This window comes from Cucurbita pepo, chromosome 17, assembly GCF_057944985.1.
Source record: "Cucurbita pepo subsp. pepo isolate OVF chromosome 17, ASM5794498v1, whole genome shotgun sequence".
Taxonomy (NCBI): domain Eukaryota; kingdom Viridiplantae; phylum Streptophyta; class Magnoliopsida; order Cucurbitales; family Cucurbitaceae; genus Cucurbita; species Cucurbita pepo.
In genome coordinates this window covers 12,332,340-12,352,886 of record NC_141814.1, presented here as the reverse complement: position 1 = coordinate 12,352,886, position 20,547 = coordinate 12,332,340, and the positions used below count along the sequence as shown (strand labels likewise).

Here is a 20,547-nt window from a genome sequence, read left to right as displayed (position 1 = left end):
CAAACCGTTGACCTTACGACGACTTTTAACCTCATCCTTTTGTTTTGTAAACACCAATAGATTCACTTACTAAATTAATAGTTAATATTAATTCTTAATTTCGCATTAATTTTTCTATTTTTCTATTTTAATTTGTGATTAAATAACCGTTCTTAAATTAAAAAATATATTTTATAGATTCTTCAAATAAATTAATTAATTTTATGATAATTTTTTAAAATTATGTAATCTATTACACAGAGAATTAAAAGTTGATAAATTGTATTTTTTTAATAAAATTTACTTTAAAAAAATTATTAATTTTTTAATTAAAAATATATTGCAGTCGAAATTAAGGCAAGACGATATCGTCCTTGTGCACAGTTCTTTTCTATATGAACTAAATGAAGCTTTACTAAAGACGTAATTTATCGATAATACACAAACTAAGCGAGCAAATATATAATTAAATTAATATATTTGATCAAATCAACAGCAAGATACATATACTTAATAATTCAATCGTGCACGTCATATATTAGTCAACTAACAAACCATTCGGAAAAAAATGTCCCTTTAAAAACTCTAGAGACAAAAATAGATAAAGATGATTTTTTCCGTTAGTCAACTAACGATCAAATGAGCTCAAAGACCATTCATAACGTTAGGGGCTAAAATGTCATTTTCAAACCCTTCGAGACAAAATAGATAATAGAATTTTTTTTTCGATAGTCAACTCACGATCAAAAAAGTCTAGACACTAATAAAAACTATTTGCCAGACATTAAAGGTCTAAAGCGTAATTTTCAAAACCTTAGGGCAAAATAGACGAGCGGAGTTTTATTCGTAGGGAAATTATATTTTAATTCATTAACCTAAATTCATTAAATATTTTTTAAAATATTTATCGGTATAAATTACCATTAGAAAAATATATTTATTTTCTAAAAAAAATGGAAAGAAAAAAAGAATATTTATTTTACGAAAATTGAGAAAAAAAAAAATGCTAAAACAATAAACACTGATACTCGACTCACTTCGATGAAAGCTTAGGCAACTCGGCCGTTCCTCTTGGTCGAGTGAGAAAAATCTGTGCAGCTAACCAATCTCCGAGCTCTCGTCCAAGCCAATTCGTTTCCGAAACGTTCAATCCAAGGTGATTTCGTTTGAGCCATGAAGCTACTGCTATCTATTTTTGTTTGTTCATCACTTACATGTTGGATTTCCATTTCTACGATGTTTTTTTTTTCCCTTTTAGTTTCCTCGAGAATTTGTATTTGGGAGTTCATAGTGTTCGAGAGAATTTTGTATACGAATTTGATCTCATAATGTGAAATGGGTCTTCGTTTAGGGTTTAGGGTTTTGTGTGATTGTTGGTTTGAGGCGCTAATTGAGTTGGCTTTATATTTTATTTTATTGGATTGGTAATGCTTTATGAAATGTGATATCTCGATGATGATAGATGGTAATGGTTGAAGGATTAGGGTTGGTGCTTTTGTGGGAATCGATATGATTATTGCGTATTTAGATTGCCCATATGATTTAGATGTACTAAATTATTCTTTCTTTGAAGCTACAAGTGATGAGCAAGAAGAAGAATCCTCTCGTATTCTTAGATGTTTCAATTGATGGGGAACCAGTCCAAAGAATTATCATAGAAGTGAGTGATGGCCCAAAGAATAATCTTGTTAATTTCTAAGCTTCTTTTTTCAGTTCAAAGGTTAATAAGCTCGTTGGCTGATTATTACCTTTTGAACAATGCAGCTCTTTGCCAATGTTGTTCCCAAAACTGCAGAAAATTTCAGGGCACTCTGTACAGGTAAGGTTTTTTACTTTTACGTTTAAAGTACTGCTCTTGATTATTCAAGAAGCATCAAGAGTGATCTAAATTTGATACTTACTGTAATCTTTACTTATTTAATCGTTTTATATCCAAGTTCAAAATCGTTGATGATTCTGTATTTTTTACTTGTGTACTCTAGACATGTCCTACATTACTTAGTAATTGGCATTTGTACAAATAACTACTGATATATTTAATTCTGGAAAGCGTAAGACATGGTATACTTATGGATATTATATTATTTTCTAATGATATTGCCTGCATCAGTATTTGCCTGGTTAAAGTTTGTTGCCGTTTCTTTTATCTATTGTCATAGGAGAAAAGGGGATTGGGAAGACTACAGAGAAGCCTCTTCACTACAAAGGAACGTTTTTTCATCGAATTATTAAAGGGTTCATGGCCCAAGTATGTTTCTTTTGTTTTATGCTTTTGCTCATCGTTAAATGTTGATGTTCCCGAAATAATTAAACAAATAAATGCTTTCGATGCACTTATTCCTTTGATAAATGCCTTTTATTATCTTATAAAGACTTGCTGTGAAGGTATCTCTTTTGATGTATTGAATGTAAACTTGAAAAAGAAAATAAAATGCATCTTCTTTTGTTGTTTTGGATAAAGTTGTTCGCCAAAAATTTAAATGGTTGGTCAACGGAACTTCTAGGTATGCATCTTTTTTCCTGAAAAGATTTCAGTGCTCTTTTCGATGTAAATTAACCATTTTCTTTCTCTTAAATCATGTCTTTGGACATTTCTGGTATCACTATGGGGATTCTAGATTTGTTGCTTCAAAATATTAGGCATTCTAAAAATGTCCCTTGAGACCTCTGAAGGTTGACATACTGTTTTTTTGTCTATCCTCTTTGTAATTTCCTAGTAACAAATGTTCTTCCTTTTCTTTGCTCCTGCAGGGTGGTGATTTTTCAAGGGGAAATGGTATGCCCTTCTTTCTTATCATGAATAATTTGAAGGGAAGTTGTTTTTCTTCTAAATGACATTGTTTAATGTTTGGGGGTCTTATGGACGACATTTAACTACCTTGTAGGTACTGGTGGTGAAAGTATCTATGGAGGAAAATTTTCAGGTATTTTGCGAGTACATTGAGCTCTTGTCAAAATATATGTTCATGTTGTGTCATACAAATTTGGAAAACTGCAGATGAGAACTTCAGACTAAAACATGATGGACCTGGCATTCTTTCCATGGCAAACAGTGGTCCAAACACAAATGGATCACAATTCTTTATAACGTTTAAGCCCCAACCTCACCTTGATGGGTAATGGATATTTTCTTGCATTCTCCTTAGGTTTTGAAGATAGATAATTTTGTGAGCATCCTTCTGTCTCCTTCTCACCTTCTTGAAAACCAAGAATGAACGGAAGATTATACCACTTTATCGTGTGTGAATCGGCATATGTTTACTTGACACTTTCCTGCAATTATGAACAGGAAACACGTTGTCTTTGGAAAAGTTGTGGTGGGAATGGATGTTGTGAAGAAAATTGAGCAGATAGGAACAGGTGATGGGAAACCTGGACAACCTGTGAAAATTGTAGACTGTGGTGAACCAGCAGAGATTAAGGGTCAAGCTGTGGCGAGAAAGGAAAAAGGTAGTGAACTAATGTAGGTTATGTTGGATCACTAAAACAAGAAATAAGGTGTTCTTAATTAATACCTGTGCATGGTTCTTTGATCTTTTTCAGAGAAAAAGAAAAAGCTGAACAAGATTACATCTTCAGAATCTAGTTCTGATGACCAAGTGAGAGGCAGACAGAAGAAGTCCTTGAAGGACCGAAAAAAGAAGAGAAGGAGATACTCTTCATCTGATTCGTACAGCTCCGATTCTGAATCTGATTCCTATTCTTCAGATTCTTCACTTTCTGATTCTAGTTCCTCGAGTGATGGAAAGTTCAGGAAGAGGAGATCCAAGAAAACAGCAAAGGCCCAGCATGGAAGGAAAAGAAAAGGTCGAAAAACAGAGAAGAGAGGTCGTCTAGGAAAGCGTTCAAAGCGCAAGGCTAAATGGTTAGTGTCATATGTTTAGTTGGGTTCTAGCTTTCTGCTTTCCTCTGTACATTGATAACAATTTTCCTTCAGGAGTTCTAGTTCAACTGAAACAGGGAGTGACAGTACAAGTGGTAGCAGTAGTAGTTCTGACAGTGAAAGAGCGGATCATCATGCTGCTATTCGTAAAATCAAGGATTCAAAGCATTCCAATACTAAATCAAAAGCAATTATTGGTATAGTATCTCATCCCACTCAATTATGACTTTTTTCTTTGCGTTAATGAGGCAGTAGGGTTTATAAGAAGTCCACATTTACATTCTAAGATGATGATACTGCAGCATATTCTCAAATGCTTGAATATTGCAGATGAGAAGGAATCCATGGAGAAACAGAAAAATCAGGACACTAATTTATTACAGGAAGAAGGTGAACTGTCCCCCAAGCATGAAGATATTCCGAACAATAGTCATAAAACTGAAGCTGAGAAACTCGAGAGATCTGCGAATCAACGCACTGTTTCTGATGCTTCTAACGACTCGAGGTTTCAATTTTATTCTCATTTCCTTCTTTCTCTGCTTTCTTCTTACTATTTGTTTCCTTAATATCAATTGTTCAAATTGTTCTGTGTTTATATACCAGCAGTTCCTTCATAAACTTTTACTTCTAACAGGAGCCCTACTCCTGAAAGGCGACGAAACAGCCCCAGGAACGATCTTAGCAGAAATCGTGATAAAACATTTGGAAGTCCTGTTAGAAAAGTCCCTGATCCTTCTGCTTCAGATCATGGTCAAACTAAATCAAGAAGCCGTTCCCCAAATGGCACTCCAAAACGTGTTAGGAAGGGTCGTGGTTTTACTGACCAGTACTCATTTGTGCGCCGTTACCGTACTCCATCACCTGAACGCCCTCGTAGTTATGGTGGTAGAAATATTTATGGAAGAAGTCGTAATAACGGGTAAATATTTATTTGAAGATACTAACTATATTAAGCAAGACTATGGAATTTAATTCTTTCATTTTGTACGAAGGTATTCGAACTACAGAAACAAACGTGATCGGTCACCTGATAGGCGATATCGGAGCCCACCTAGAGGCAGGAGCCCTCAAAGGTATTCTCTCTCTTTCTGTCTCTCACACACATACACACAGAAAAGTTGTGATAAACCCTTGTGACTTCTTATCAATTTCCTCCATTTGCTATTGAATCCTTTCGCTTAATCCCTAATGTTTTTTGATGCACCAGCATACTTTTACAACTATTACTATTATTATTATTTATCAATAATTGAATGAATATGTTGTATTATCAAAGAAAGTTCATTCTTGTTGCATTTAGTACATAGCATTCTTCTGTAGATGCATGTATAATATATTCTGAGTTGAAATTTCTGTGAATTAGATACCGAAGGAGGAGTCGGAGTGTTTCACGTAGCCCAGGGAGTTATCGTGGTCGTTACAAAGACCATAGCAGGAGTCGGAGTCGGAGTCGGAGTCCAGTAAGGAGTCCTAGTCCTTTGGAAAAGCGAACTCAGATAAGTGAGAGACTAAAATCACGTCTTGGACCAAATAACAACATTTCCCCAGAGAAAGAAAGCTCGCGATTGAGGAATCGTAGCTTGTCACGTTCAAGGTCTCCAGTTAAACGTCGTGGTGTTGCTAATTCTGCTTCTCCGAGTCGGTCTAGATCGAGCTCCTTGTCTGGACAAAGGGGGTTAGTTTCGTATGGAAATGGAAGTCCTGAATCCTGAGGATAAGGGCCGTAAGCTTTGTGTACTACCTGCAAGTTATAGAAATGGTAAAATGCTTGAATCTCTCATTTTGACCTTAATTTAATTTCATTTCATGCTTGAACTAGTTTGTGTTGCATAGATCTTCTCTGTTCCAATAGGTTTGACACTGTTGCTGTGGTTGAGTCGAGAAAGAAGGGAGCAATTGATGCCTTTTTATTACTTTCTTCTTCTCTGGAATGATTATACATATAAAGTCTAGAAGGTGAAATTTTACTTCTCTAGCTTGTCGATCTTGTCGATTTGACGTATTTGCAAGACGCGATTAGTAGCAAAAGTTCATTCGATGGAAATTCTGCTCTTTTTGTCAGCTACGGTGAAACGGTTTCATTGTGAGTCAAAATTATTAAACGATCTAAAATATGAAAGATAGGAGAGCACCCTTTTTCCCGAAGTTACGAAAAACCTGTTCCACCAACCGAAAACCCTCCTATTGCTTGCTTAAAGTCGGTGAGCAAAGAGGAATAGATAGGAATGTCTCCTTCGACCAATCAGGTAGAAGAAAAATCGCATATTTTAATTTCTCATTTTTAAGAAATAACTCTTTCAATTTTGTCATTATTTTATCATTAATTTTTCGAACTATAAAATCCAAAATATTTATTTTTTTCTAAATTTCATGGCTTAAAATTAAATTTCCAATATTAGATTTCAACCATCTCTATCTATAATAGAACATAATTTAATAAATAAATACATATTATTTTTTTTTCCAATTTTTTGGTTAGAAATAATATTAATTACACAGAAAAAAAAAAGAAAAAAAAAAAGAGATTTACATATTCAAAATCTCATTCATCATATAAACAAATATGTTTTCATACTTTAATTTTTCTTATTCTTTTTTCTCCTTTAATATTTGGTTTTCCTTTTTTCTTTTTTTCTTTTTTTCTTTATCACTATATTTTCCTATAAATGTCTTTAACAAACTTATGACATAAAATGTTGAATTCAATTTATTTTCAAGACAACCACAATGAAAGATGTAAAGTCTGGTGCCCATGAAATAAGAATTCACAATTTGGATTCCGTACCTGATGGGTACTACATTTTCCTGCATCTTCGGTGACATGACCAGCTTCTAACGATGATCACATTCTTAAAAACACGAGTTTCTTTCTTAGATTAATTATAAATCATTCCCAAATTATTAACCGAAGAAAAACACCAATTTTGAGAACAACTTGAGTAGATTAGGAACAACAATTCAATCAATTGGCTATAATTTGAAACAAAAACATACAAATCAAAGAGAACCCACCAATTAAATTAAAACAAGATCAAAGATTAATACCCATTTTCAAAAACCCCCCATTCCAAAATCTTCAGTTAATATACAAAAAAAATCGGAAATAATTTATTAAAAAGAAACAATTAAGAAGAAATAGAGTAAAAATCTGAAAGAAATGGAAGAGAAGGAGAGATGGTAAATTAGGGTTAAAGAATAATAATAATAACAATGATAATCGTGATACCAGGAGCAGGTGAAGCTACCATAATGATCCGATTCCGGTGGAGCGCTGGAGGCGGCGCCAGGGAGGTTTCGGATTCAGATCATGCTGGCAGCTTCAACAGCTAGTGGCGCACGGCGGAGGAGACGGCGGAGAGAAACCCAGAGAGAGACGGAGAGAGAGAGGAATGGGTTTAAAAGAGTAAGGGCATATGGGAAAGGGGTATAAATAGGTAGGGGAAAGATATGTTTGGGTATTAAGTAATTTGATGTTTTTGTTATTATTATATTTACGGAAGAGCCTACCAAAAGCTGACACAAACACACACACACACACACACACAAAAAAAAAAGTTTAGTTAGGTTGGAGAATATAGACCGTTGGATGATGAAAGTCCCACATCGACTAATTTAGTGAATGATAATGAGTTTATAATAAAAAAAATAATCTCTCTATTCGTACGAGGCATTTTGGGCAAGCTTAAAGCAAAGCCACGAGAGCTTATGCTCAAAGTGGACAATATCATATAATTGTAGTAAATCCTCAGATGTCAAACAAAGGACTCCAAAAGAAAAGGAGTCGAGTCTCGAATTAAAGGGAGGCATACTTTGTTTTTCTTATAAATAGAACCTTATCACACCCTATTAGTTTACGGTTATCTAAACTACCTCGTTGTCGAATTTAGCACTATAAAAAAGACTAGAGTTACAATGAGAACTTCTTTTACTTTAGTACGATGTTAAAGTTTATGCTGATGCTGATATTAAGTTTATATTGTTAATATGTTCTCTGAACGGTACCTGTTTACTTTTGATGTGGGTCTCTCTCTCTCTGGGTCGGTTTCTCTCTCTAGAAGTTAACATGAGTAATATCCATGAAACCAAGAAAGAAAGAAAGAAAGAAAAAGAAGAAGAAGAAGAAAGAGTAAAAGAAGTAAAATGGGGGTCCATTTTCATGGCTTCTTACACTATCTTTCAAAGAGAAGAAAAAAGGTTTAGAATCTAAACCTAACAAAACCCATGTGTCTTTCATTACTTTGCTTTCCTTTTCCTTTATATTTCACATGTATTGCCATTTGTTTATGCACCTACATTCGCCCTCCGCTATACCCACTTTCGTGTTCATGTCACACCCGTTTATGTGGTTTTATAAACATCAATTCAGTTCGGTATCGATCATTTCAACGTAATTTTGGTTTAGTCGGTACAGAATGAATGATGTATATGTGGTATCCCATGGTTATCAAAAGTTGAATAACTATGTTCTTATTTGATTTGTGTTTATATCTCATTATTATTCTTTAGTTTCTTAATACCCTTTCTTTGTTACTTAATCTACTTTAATCATGTATTTTGAAATCGTACCTAAATTTTTAAGACTAAAAAAAAGTTTTCATAAACGATTAAGATCTCATTTCGTAATCAAACAACTTTTGAATGTATGAAGAATCCTCGTTGATGAGGGGTTAAAGACGGGTTATGCTTACCTTTCAACAAAACGAAAATTAACTAAATCCCACATGCCTCACGAGCAGTCATGTAAGTAAAAAAAATCATCAAACTAATCTAATCTTAATACCACAAACGATCAAGAGATAACATACCTACAACCACACAAAAAAGTGAATTACAAAGTCTAGAAATTGGAGACAAATATGAAAGATTTCGGAAATAGATTTGATATTTTCAAAAGGTAGGTGTATGATATTGACATTTGTTTTATGTACGTTCAAATGAAGAGACATGTTCACGAGGAGTCCTCGTCATCCTCATCGTCTCTCATCCATACACAAAATCTCAAGAACAAATATGGAACACATAATCATATTAATATTCTATCTATCTCTAAAGCTATTCGTCTCATCCCCTCGTTTCAAATAATTTAAAATTTATTTTAAACTAAATATATATATATATGTTAATATAGTGTAACGTGTTGCAACGAGCGCAACCCTCGTGTTTAGTTGCCAACCGTTGAGGTTGGAACCTTGAACAGACTGCCGGTGATAAGCCGGAGGAAGGGCGAAATTCCTTATCGGGTAAGTTCCGACCCGCATACAATAAAATTGAAGGAGGTATGTAAAATTATAGTTTTGGCCAAAAATATAATACCTTTCACGTTTGTGAGCATAGATTTTGATTGGTTGGAATTGTGTAGAACGTGAAAATTTGAAATTGCATTGATGTCAGAAACTTTCTCATATTCCAAAGTTTGTTCCCACTTTTTATCTTTATTTAATTGCATTTCCACAATTTTCAAAATAAAGTGTGGAATATTATATATACATATATATACTCTAATCTCAAACTTTTCTTTCACTCCAAATAACTAAAAATAAATTCAAATAAATAACTACAAAAATAAATTTCTTTTGCATTCATATCATCAAGTCATTAAGAAATATTAGAGTTGACACAATTTAATTTCCTTAAATTATATACATATAGAATTAAAATTAATCTCTATTATAATAACACATTTTCTTCCTACAAAGTTCTTGGTGATTTAGCATTCAAACCCTAAACCCTAATTTACAAATAGACACACAAAAACTAGATCATAACTATGATCTCGAACCCTAAATAATCGGGATGAATAAAACGATTACAAAAACAAAGGAGAAAGAAGAGGAACCAATTGTTGAGGATTATTAGGAGTAAGTCCCGCTAATTTAAGGAATGATCATGTGCGTTTATAAGTGAGTGAGTACTGTCTCCATTGGTATGAGACCTTTTAGAGGAGAAGTCTAAAACAAAGCCATGAAAATAAGAAGTACTATCTCTATTGGTTTTTTGGGGAAGAAACCCAAAGTACAACCATGAGAGCTTATGCTCAAAGTAGACAATATCATACCATTATGGATTGATTAATACAAGCATAAATAAAAGAAAAAAAGTCGCTATACCCTTGAAGTTGTGTAACACTTATTCTTAATAATAATAATTAATGTTTTTCACACCATCATTTTGTCTTTGGAATTGGGAGCTTCTTTTCTTCTTTTTTAACGTCCACTTTTCTAGAATCCCATGCTCGACTCTAATTAGGGTTTGGTTTAATCTACTTTGTAGAATTTCAAAAATTAACTAACTATTTTAATCATTTTATTACTACAACTTTAATATCTTACCTACCCAACATTTACATCAACTACTTACTAAAATGAATCATCAAATTCTTTATTCCTTGTAATTAAAAAAAAAAAAAAAAATTATGATATAATATTATTTATCATTAAACTATCTTGATAAACAAAAGAAGCAACCAGAAGAATATACAAGACTAGACATAACTAATTAAATAAAACCAATCAAGTATAGTAATCTATGTTAAATTAAACAAATTAATTATACAAAAACAAAAACATAAGTCATTTATATGTTATAAATAAGCCTAGAAGAAGGAATTATTAGGTGCAAGAAAATCAGATCAAATTATAATTATTTGAAATAGAAAAAAATAATAATAATAAAGAGGCTCCCAACTAGAGAGAGAATCGATCTCAAAAAGAGGTCCGCAGTTCTGTTAGGGTTTAGGGTCTATTGTCTTTTCCTCTTTTCGTCTTTTTATATTCAATTTTGGTACTTTTTTTTTTTAATCATTTGTTACCTTGGGCACGTGATTCTCTTCTACAATCACGTGCATACTTCTCCCACCACTCACCTCGCTCTAATGGAAGGCCTCGTACCAATAAGCATAAGCTCTAATGGAAGGCCTCATACTAACGAGCATAAGCTCTCATGGCTTTCTAAACGGCCTCATACCAATGTGCATCAGCTCTCATAGCTTCCCAAAAAGCCTCATACTAATAGAGATAATATTCCTCGCTTATAAACTCATGATCTTCTACTAAATTAACCAATGTAGGACTCACTTACAATCATTCTTAACATATATTATATATATATATATATATATATATATATAATATAATCAATAACTATTGATTTTAAGTTTTTTTTTTTAAATTGTTGAAGAAACTATTTTCTTTATTCAAACTTCCATGAAAGTAAAAATTACCATCATTGAAACTTTTATCCTAAAATAATAGGGACACTGTTCAAGAAGACTTTGAACCTTTAATCATAAAAAAGAATAACAAAACCCACAACATCTAATACAGAATCAAAATCTAAATTCATACCATAGTTAAGCTAAACAAACAAATAGAACTCATGCATAGGATTCAAACCAAAATTTAAAGTCCAAATCAAACACCTGCCACCCAGATAAACCATTAGCTACTTGTCTTAAACTGCTTTTAAGAACACTATTTATCTTGATTGGAATGGTTAACTATGCAGTGTTTTAAGGCTTTTTTTTGGTATATAATTTTGCATGATTAGAAGAATTCTCACCCAATTATAGTCTCAACTCATTCGTGTACCATTTGTTTAATCAAGCAAGAAAATAAGTAAAAACTTACATAAATCGTAGTGGGAGGAGCTTTACACTCACGTTACTTGATATAGTTTGACAGCTGCTCGAGCAACAACTACTAGAAGGTTACCAAAAGAATACATCTAAAACATAACTTAGTACAATCTATTTGAAAATAAATTTAGAAATCAATACATGATCAAAATCATCCAAAAGCATGAAGCAAAACTATTATGTACGACTTTAAGGAAAGAAACTTCTTATTTCTAACATAAAAACAAAAGGAGATAATCTCAGTCAAAATAGCACTCAAAACTTGCATGGAATGTGAAGAAAAGTAAGAAGTTAAATCTACAGAGAGACTGGACCCAGCGAAAAGTAAAACAAATCTGAAACCGAATGAGAAATTCCATATATGATTTAGATCAATAGGAAAACGAAGAGATTCAGCCAACCGCAGCATGAACCCGTACAAGGAAAAAGAGGTATTAAAAACATTAGGCCAAAAAACATGGGCCACGGGAAGCAGTGGTTCCCCACCACAACGCACAGGCAGGCAGGCAAAGCATACTTTAGCAGCAAACAAAAGCAAAAGAGAACGAAATTCAATTCTCTCTAAAAAAAAAAAAAAAAAAAAAAGGAGCAACAGACAATAAAACAAAGGAAAAAGCAGAGAGGATAAAAGTTCGGATTGCACGCCTAGCAACGAGCCTACCGATTCTCATTAAACCTAACAAAAAAGTAAATCAAAACATTATCGATTAAACTTCGTGTGTATGAAAAGCAGAGACGAGAAATAAAGTTACGATCGCACACCTAACAACGAGAACACGGTACATTGAACAAAAAGAAGCAAAATAGGAAAAAATCAAATCGAAACAAAAAGAAAAACATGACGAATTTACCATTAATCTTCGTGGAAATGAAGCGGAATTGAAATTTCACCAAAGTTCGAAAGCAGGAAGGAGTGAGGCTGTCAGAGCATGACCTAACTAGGGTTGGCAATTGAGGCAAAACTCATTTCCAATCTCTTTATCTTCTCACTTTTCTCTTTAACGCGTTGCCTGCCGACCAAAGGTAGATCATGCTGGCAGCTTCACTTTTTCCCTCGCGAACACAATCACTCAATCACACAGGAAACGATGATTTCGAAAAAATCAAAAGGAAGAAAAGAGAGTCCGAAACAAATAAACAAATCGAGTCCCAATAAAACGCAATCGAAAAGGAAAAGAAGAGGTACTCCGTGTGACGAGCATCTCTGTGCATTCACGTCGCTCAAGGAGAAGGAAGAAGAAGAAGAAGAAGCAGAAGAAATGGAGAGCGACCGAAAGCCGGCAATCTTTAGGAGAAAAGGGAGATTTCGAAGGCCATGTATGAACGAACAGAAGAAAAGAGCGAGAAGAAAAGTCGAAGTACTTCTTGCAAGACGCGTTGAAAAATTGAAAGGCAGGATGTGTCCGTTGGGTTCATTTATAAGGGGAGACCTTAGAGAGAGGTTTTGGAAGAAATAAAATTAAAAAATTAAAAAATTAAAAAAAAATTATTGGGTAATGTAACCCTTCCTCTCTACTATGAAACTTAACCATCTAAAAATGATCATGAGTTTATAATTAATGAATACTCTCTCTATTGGTATGAGACCTTTTGGGCAAGCCCAAAGCAAAAACCATGAGAGTTTATGCTAAAAGTGGACAATATCATACCATTGTGGAGAGTCGTCTAATATGGTATCAGAGCTGTGAGGCCTTTTGGGGAAGCCCAAAGCAAAACTACGAGAGCTTACGTCTAACATGGTATCAGAGCCGTGAAGCCTTTTGGAGAAGCCCAAAGCAAAGCTATGAGAGTTTATGCTCAAACTGGACAATATCATACCATTGTGGAAAGTCGTGTTCGTCTAACATGGTATCAGCCTTTTGGGGAAGTCCAAAGCAAAGCTACGAGAGCTTATACTCAAAGTGGACAATATCATACCATTATGGAGAGTCGTATTTGTCTAACATGGTATCAAAGCTGTGAAGCCTTTTGGGGAAGCCTGAAACAAAGCTACGAGAGTTTATACTCAAAGTTGACAATATCATACCATTGTAGAGAGTTGTGTTCGTGTAACATGGTATCAGAGCTGTGAAGTCTTTTGGGGAAGCCTAAAACAAAGCTATGAGAACTTATGCTTAAAGTGGATAATATCATACAATTGTGGAGAGTCGTGTTCGTCTATCATGGTATCAGAGCTATGAAACCTTTTAGAGAAGCCCAAAGCAAAGCTGTGAGAGCTTATGTTCAAAGTGGACAATATCATACCATTGCGGAGAGTCGTATTCGTCTAACATGGTATCATAGCCATGCCCTAAACTAAACAAAGAATCGAACATAAGCTAAATTTTTGTAAGTCATTCATTTACACGATATTAGACTAGATTTTTATCACGAGTAGAGTTTATTTTATTTTATTTTACAATATAAATAGTAATCACACATTTATTAATTTAATTTTTTAAAATATTAATTACTTTTGTGAACTTTAAATATTAAATATTTATATTTATAGGAGGGAATAGGTTTGGACAGGTGGAAGAGAAGTAGGGATGCATGACAGATGCAATCAATTTTAGGGTTTTTTTCCACTGTTACATCTCTGTCTCCAATTAAATGCATTTGATTAATTTCCTTTTCAAAAAAATTAAATTAAATAAATAAATAATTTAGAATTTCAACGCATGCTTTTTTAATCCAAACCTCACTTCCCAATTTAATGCACCCACCCTTCTTCTCTCATGTCCAATTACATCACTCTCAACCACTCTATTTTAATATCCACGTATACAAATCTATAGTTTTATTAAATCTAATAATAAATATTTTATTTTCTAACACTATTTAAACCAATTTTATTTATTATATGATCCACAAATTATGTCCGCGAGTTATAGAGTTCATTACCTTGACTTTGTTGCTCGTGGTTATAGCTTTTTTAGCTTATGCAATGGGCTTGGAACCGGATTCCCTCGGCTCGTAGAAATTAATGAATTAGAAAGAAGTTGGGTTCGATTTATGGGCTAGACGGGAGGTCAAGGTCATGATAGAAGAGTTCACAAAGCCCGAAGTAATTTATAGCGAATATTTATCGTTCAATACAGTAATTAAAATTGGATTCTTAAAATTATTATTATTATTTTTTTTTTTTTTGTTATCTCCTTTTTTTTTTTTTTTTTTTGTTACAAAAGATTTGAATTTTAAATCAAATTCTAAAATAAAATTTTCAGGAGACACTCGTTAGATTGACCCAATAATGATAGGTTAGAGGGATAGGCTCATTCGACTAATTAGTGATCTTTCTCATTGACTCCAAAGAGAGTGGCTCTGTCGCTAAGCAGGTCGTCCGCGACTTGGTTGGTCCGTCAAAGCGCCAGACTGACGCACCATATCAATCAAACTTGGTAAGTTTGTCTTGCCTGCCATCGTCCCCGTTTTGGCGCGAGTTTCTTCTAGGTCAGGAAGTCACTCCTTGCCACATTATTCGTCTTGACCAGAAATCGCGACCCTCCTCGACGTTCTCTTTCAGTGCACTATTACTGTCATCTCCTTAAATTTTAAAAAATTAAAACTTAGCTTAATTATTTATTATTATTTTTATTTATTTTTATTTTATTATTATTATTATTATTTATTATTATTATTATTTTTTTTTTTTTTTTTTTGAAGAAAACGTAAATGAAAAATAGTATTTATAAGCTTTGTAAAAATAAAAAATAAAAAATTATTTAAAATTTGAAATTTATTATTATTATTATTATTATTATTATTATTATTGGATTGCATGCGAGAGGTTGAACCACAGGGCTACAGAGTAGTTTAAGGCATAGGTGCTATGGTTGTGCCCTTCCCGCTCAAAAGCTGCCAGTATAGCCCCCTATTAACACCCTTTGATTTTGATTTTTTTTTTTTTTTTTTTGTTCTTGACGCTTTGATTTATTTTCACTCTGAATTACATTTAGTTTGTGTGTATTGAATTCGATCTCTAATCCGTCAGGTATTAAATCGTCAAATCTTCAAATTTGGAGATATTTAACGAAAACTGCGAGGGAGAAGGTAGAGATTGAAGAATTCCGGCGAGGAAAATGCTCTTCCGCCGTTGATTATCGGTACGCTATTTCTTCTCTTTTATTGCGGAGTTTTCATGCGGAGATAGAGAAAATGTAAAAAGAAATAAGAACAGTATTTGTGTTTATTTTGAAACAATTCAAATTTCAAGCCATACAAGTAGCAAATCCTTGATGATAATTGTCAATCCACTATACCTACAACAAATTCAAGTGAACTATACTGCATTTTGCAATGCTGATACTAGATGCTTATGGTTTTTCCAAAATTCAATCCCTGCTGTAAGGATTTCTTGATAGATGATTTTGTACTCTGAATGAATGAAGACGCCTCTTCCCAATCGCTTAGAATCCATTTGAACTCTCTGTCTCTCTGATGGATTCTTTGTTCATCGGGGAGCTGATAAAATGAGTTGTAGAATACCACTGCAGTAATAAATAGGCTAAGGATTTGGGAAAGGGATTTGGTTAACTGATCAGCCCTTAAAACACTTGAAGTAGCTAAGGAAAGGCTTATCAGAAACGGGCAAGAGTTTGACAATCCAGCCAATAGGCCAAGAAACAGCTGCAATAGCAATGCAAAGTCCCCACTGCCAGCCATTTAGATTCACTGTATTTGCAAATTTCTTTAGGAATTCTACCATGATAACCTGTAGAACAACCGTTACTCCCACAATTCCTAGAAATAGATGATTCTTTAGAATGCCTTCAAAGACGTTCTGTTTCTCTAGTTTCCTTGAGTTGAACTCGTTGAATATTTGGCAGAGGACAAAAGTGTTGAAGATTAGTGTATCGTTTACCATTTCACTTACATTGAAGATGTTGCTTCCTTGGAACTGGAAAATTAGGAGTATTGCTATTTGATATAAAGCTTGGGCTAGAAGGTTCCTCCACATAATATTTGTTATTAGGGGTTCTGTTCTTCCCACTGGAGGCTTGTGCATTAGTTCATCATTTGGTCTTTCAGTAGCAAGTGCAAGAGCACCCAGTGTATCCATTATGAGGTTCACCCACAACAATTGGACTGCTGTTAAGGGAACTTCTCCAGCTGATACTGCTGCTATAAAGTTAATTGTGAGAGCTGCTACGTTGACTGTCAATTGAAATTGGATGAATTTCTGGATATTGTTATATACACATCTTCCCCACCTCAAGACTGTGACTACTGTAGTGAAGTTATCATCCAAGATAACGATGTCTGAACTCTCCTTTGCAACCTCAGTGCCTTCAATGCCCATGGAAAGTCCAATGTCAGCCTCTTTTAGAGCGGGTGCGTCGTTCGTGCCGTCTCCAGTTACTGCTACGACATGGCCTTTCTGTTTCAAGCATTGAACCATCAAAAGCTTGTCAAATGGAGTGGATCTTGCCATCACCTTGATTTGATCAACCCTCTGCAGTCTTTCTTCACTTGAGTAGTTTCGGAATTCGGAACCTTCTATTACTTCTCCTCTGCATGCGGTGTTGTGGTCGAAATCTAGTATTCCACATTCTGTGGCTATAGCTTTTGCTGTGAAAACGTTGTCACCTGTGATCATTTTAATGGAAACTCCAGCTGATTTACATGTTTCCACAGCTTTCTTCACCCCTTTTCTACATGGGTCTTTCATGCCAACTATTCCCATTAATATATAGTCATCTTCTTTCACGTCTGAGGCAGTTGGCATGCTATTTTTTTCCTCTTCTTCTGAGATTTGTCTATAAGCAAAGGCAATGCATCTTAGGCTACTTGCTGCCATTCCTTGGATTATGTTCTCAAGTTTTCTTCGGCTTTCGTTATCTAAGGGATATGTTCTCCCATTTCTTTCAATGTAACTAGAACACATTGAGAGTATCATCTCAGCAGCTCCTTTCCAATGCTGATGGATTGTGTTATCAGCCAATTTTCTCACCAAAACCCCACTTCTTTTCTTCTCTGAATTGAAGGTTTCCACATGAAGAATGGAATATGCATTTTTCAACTTTACCATGTCCATACTGAATTCTGAGACCGCCCAAGAGAGAATGGCTTTCTCAGTTGGACTACCAGAGATTTCAATTTCGGATTCTGGAGAAGGTTGATAGACACTACCAGTTGTGTTCAAGCCAACTCCTTGATTTATTAACTCACTAACAGTCTCTGCTATGGTGTGGGAAGGGTTTTCTTCCTCAATGAACTCTTGGCCGAGCCAAAATTTGGTAACTTTCATTTTGTTTAATGTCAAAGTTCCTGTTTTGTCCGTGCAAATCACAGTTGCTGATCCCATCGTTTCACAAGCAGAAAGTTCCCTCACCATTGCCTGATCTGCCATCATTCTCTTCATAGAATAAGCGAGTGTTAATGTAACAGCCAATGGCAAGCCTTCAGGGATTGCAACAACTACTATGGTAATTGCAGCAGCAACTATACGGGTAACTGCATTGATCACATCATCTACGTCTGTTTTTCGACCATTGTACTCTGTGTTCCCAAAATCATCGGTTGTGTTTCCTGTGAAATAGCGCGCCAACATGACAACAAGGACTATGAAGGCGACTGAGAGGCCTACCTGTTTAGAGAATACGAATAAAAGATAAATTTCCTTTAAACTATCAATTTGAGGTTTTGGATTTAGTTGTCAATTTAACATTACCTTTCCTATAGTAGTGGTCAATTTGTTAAGACGAACTTGTAGTGGTGTTTGCTCCTCAGAATCTCGAGATATCGAGCTCATCATCTCGCCCCAGGCCGTGTCCATTCCCACTGATGTCACCAGCATTTGACCATAGCCATCTACTACTTTTGTTCCAGACAACAAGAAGGGGTTCTCCGTTAAATTGAGTATCACATGATCGCTCTCTCCTGTCATGCTTGACTCATCCACCTGCAATGAATGACCACTTAAGAACAACCCATCTGCTGGAATTTGGTCCCCAAGGTTTAGAACCACGACATCTCCAACCACTATATTGAAGATGGAAACTTCTATGCGTCTTCCATCTCTCACTACCTGTTAGGGGGAATATGAAGCTTTTTGGGTTTAGTAATAGTTTATCATCGTATTAGAGTAAGAAGTACTATATCGAAGAAAAACTCTAGTAATGTTAAGAATAAGACTAGATTAAATTGATCATAATCTATCATTAAGCCTCTACTTTGGACAATATGAGCATAGCTCAGTGATGGAGAAACTAATAACTTTCTATGATGTCTAAGGTTCGAAGCCAAAACTTCTTTTATTGAACTAAAAATAAAAACAAACTACCTCCACTTTGATGTTGTTACTTATTTTTGATAACTTCTCGAATTGAATCTCCTGTCTGAAGTTGCTGATGGCTGAAACAACAACCACCAGCGCAACAGCTACAAATATGCTCCCGCCTTCATACCACCCTTCTTGTCCTCCATGTTCTTTTATTCCAAACCCAAGTGCCAGAGCCGCACATATAAGTAAAATGACAATGGTGGTGTCCTTGAAAGCTTCCACCACAAAATGAAAGAAACTCTTGGGAGGCCGCTTGTGGTAAGTATTCGAACCGAATACTTGACGTCGTTCATTCACAACATCATCATTATCCTTGATTCCCTTCTCTGGATTTGTTCCTAGAGACTTAGCAATGGCTGGAGCTTTCCCATGCTCACAGTAAGCTTCCAAGTTTTTGTTCTTTACCATTTCAATCAGCTTCTTCTGATCATCTTTGGTGTAGACTATCTGTTCCTCATATGAACCTTCCTCCAAGATCTCACAGTTGATTAAACTGCAATGATCTTTTCTTCTTGACACTGCTAGAGAAAGCATGGCCCGAATTGAGGATATTACTGCAAAGGCAATTCTCCACCTCCTTCGGGCGGCTTTGCCGATGTCAGTAAGTAGAATCTCATGGTAACTGGATTCGAATTTGCTCATGCTTGTTGCTGTTTCCTTCGTTGCAGACTATCAAAAGTCACAACTTGTGGCTTTAGGAGCCTTATAAATAGATATTTTGCATTCTCATTGCAAAGACCTTCGTAGCAGTAACTTTTCTAGTCAACTCTAATGAATTTAGCTCGATGAACATCCAACATGCTGCCCTTATTAGGCAAAAAAGAAAGGAAAAGAAAAGAAAAGAAAAATAAAATAAAGCGTGAGAGATAAACTCAAGCTGATCTTGTTTGCTTATATCATAATCTTCCCAGAATCTTGTCCTGTAATTCTTGGATTTCTTTGCTTAGAACATTCATATGTGGGGTTGAGTATCAAAAGGTGCTGTCTGATGGCTGCTCTTGTGGTTCAATTAAACTAGGTAGAGGAGGCGAAGTTTGTGTTTTGTAGACTAAAATTATGTCTGTAAATTCCTGTTCATACAATAAGAACAAATGGATTTGAATGTTGTTATCATCTGAATACTATATACAAACGTGGGGATCAGAAACAAGAATAAGGTTAGTCAAATTTGGATTTTTTTTTCTATCAAATCCATTAATAAGACATTGGCAGCACGTTTTCGTGGATTTTTGTAGCTTAGGGTCAACAATGTACGAATTCCGAAGGACAAAAAAAAACGTCCTTTTGCCAGAAAAACACAACATTGTAAATTACCCATGAAATTTCGGATTGCAGAAAACACATTAAGAACAACGACGACCTGTCGGAGTGGAGCCAATTATTTAAAGTGTGTTTATTTCTGGTCATTTTCTTGGCAATTTCCCAGCACCTTCCTCCTTCACATTCTGTGATGCATAGAATGACAAGTCAAACAGCCATGCATTTTCCTTGCCTTCGATCTCCCTTCATTTTTAATATTATAAACCAGAAATCGCTGTTATTTGAAGACTTTTTTAAAAAAATGGATCTCTCTGTTACAAATTTCACAACTATTGTTGGATTAGTATTGAATTTATGTTATGCATTTTTTTTTCTTTTATAATGTTTGTTTTGAACATTGGTTTTGTGTATTTTTCTTAGTTTTGGTTGGTAATCTACTTTGTTTTGAACGTGTTCTTTGATGGGTTGTTTTTATTGAATCCAACGAGAAAATGTCCATGGCCTTGAACTTTATAACTTTGTTAGCTT

The 20,547-nt window shown here is 34.7% G+C and overlaps 2 protein-coding genes and 1 long non-coding RNA gene across 4 annotated transcripts; 2 read left to right on the top strand and 1 right to left on the bottom strand.

The window, feature by feature from the left end:
* The first annotated feature begins 976 nt into the window (after positions 1-976).
* Positions 977-5,837, top strand: LOC111778352 (Cyclophilin-like peptidyl-prolyl cis-trans isomerase family protein). 2 transcript variants are annotated; one of them, XM_023658126.2, is made up of 14 exons: positions 977-1,135; positions 1,553-1,639; positions 1,744-1,798; positions 2,139-2,227; positions 2,731-2,755; positions 2,865-2,903; positions 2,978-3,095; positions 3,269-3,429; positions 3,523-3,844; positions 3,917-4,059; positions 4,193-4,367; positions 4,497-4,781; positions 4,855-4,935; positions 5,226-5,837. In XM_023658126.2, exons 2-14 carry the CDS (start codon positions 1,562-1,564, stop codon positions 5,572-5,574), a joined length of 1,920 nt encoding a protein of 639 aa, XP_023513894.2. In that variant the 5' UTR covers positions 977-1,135; positions 1,553-1,561; the 3' UTR covers positions 5,575-5,837. The 2 variants fall into 2 exon arrangements, with proteins under 2 accessions (XP_023513894.2, XP_023513895.2); XM_023658127.2 differs by having other exon boundaries at positions 980-1,135; positions 1,560-1,639.
* A 9,416-nt stretch (positions 5,838-15,253) lies between these two features.
* On the top strand, positions 15,254-15,719 carry LOC111778538 (uncharacterized). The gene is made up of 2 exons (XR_002812560.2): positions 15,254-15,338; positions 15,469-15,719. It is a non-coding gene; the product is annotated as an uncharacterized LOC111778538 (long non-coding RNA).
* On the bottom strand, positions 15,636-19,891 carry LOC111778537 (ATPase E1-E2 type family protein / haloacid dehalogenase-like hydrolase family protein). Its single transcript, XM_023658434.2, has 3 exons — positions 18,760-19,891; positions 18,148-18,504; positions 15,636-18,063 (listed from the first exon to the last, which is right to left on the bottom strand). Exons 1-3 carry the CDS (start codon positions 19,399-19,401, stop codon positions 16,015-16,017), a joined length of 3,048 nt encoding a protein of 1,015 aa, XP_023514202.2. The 5' UTR covers positions 19,402-19,891; the 3' UTR covers positions 15,636-16,014.
* Positions 19,892-20,547: the final 656 nt, after the last annotated feature.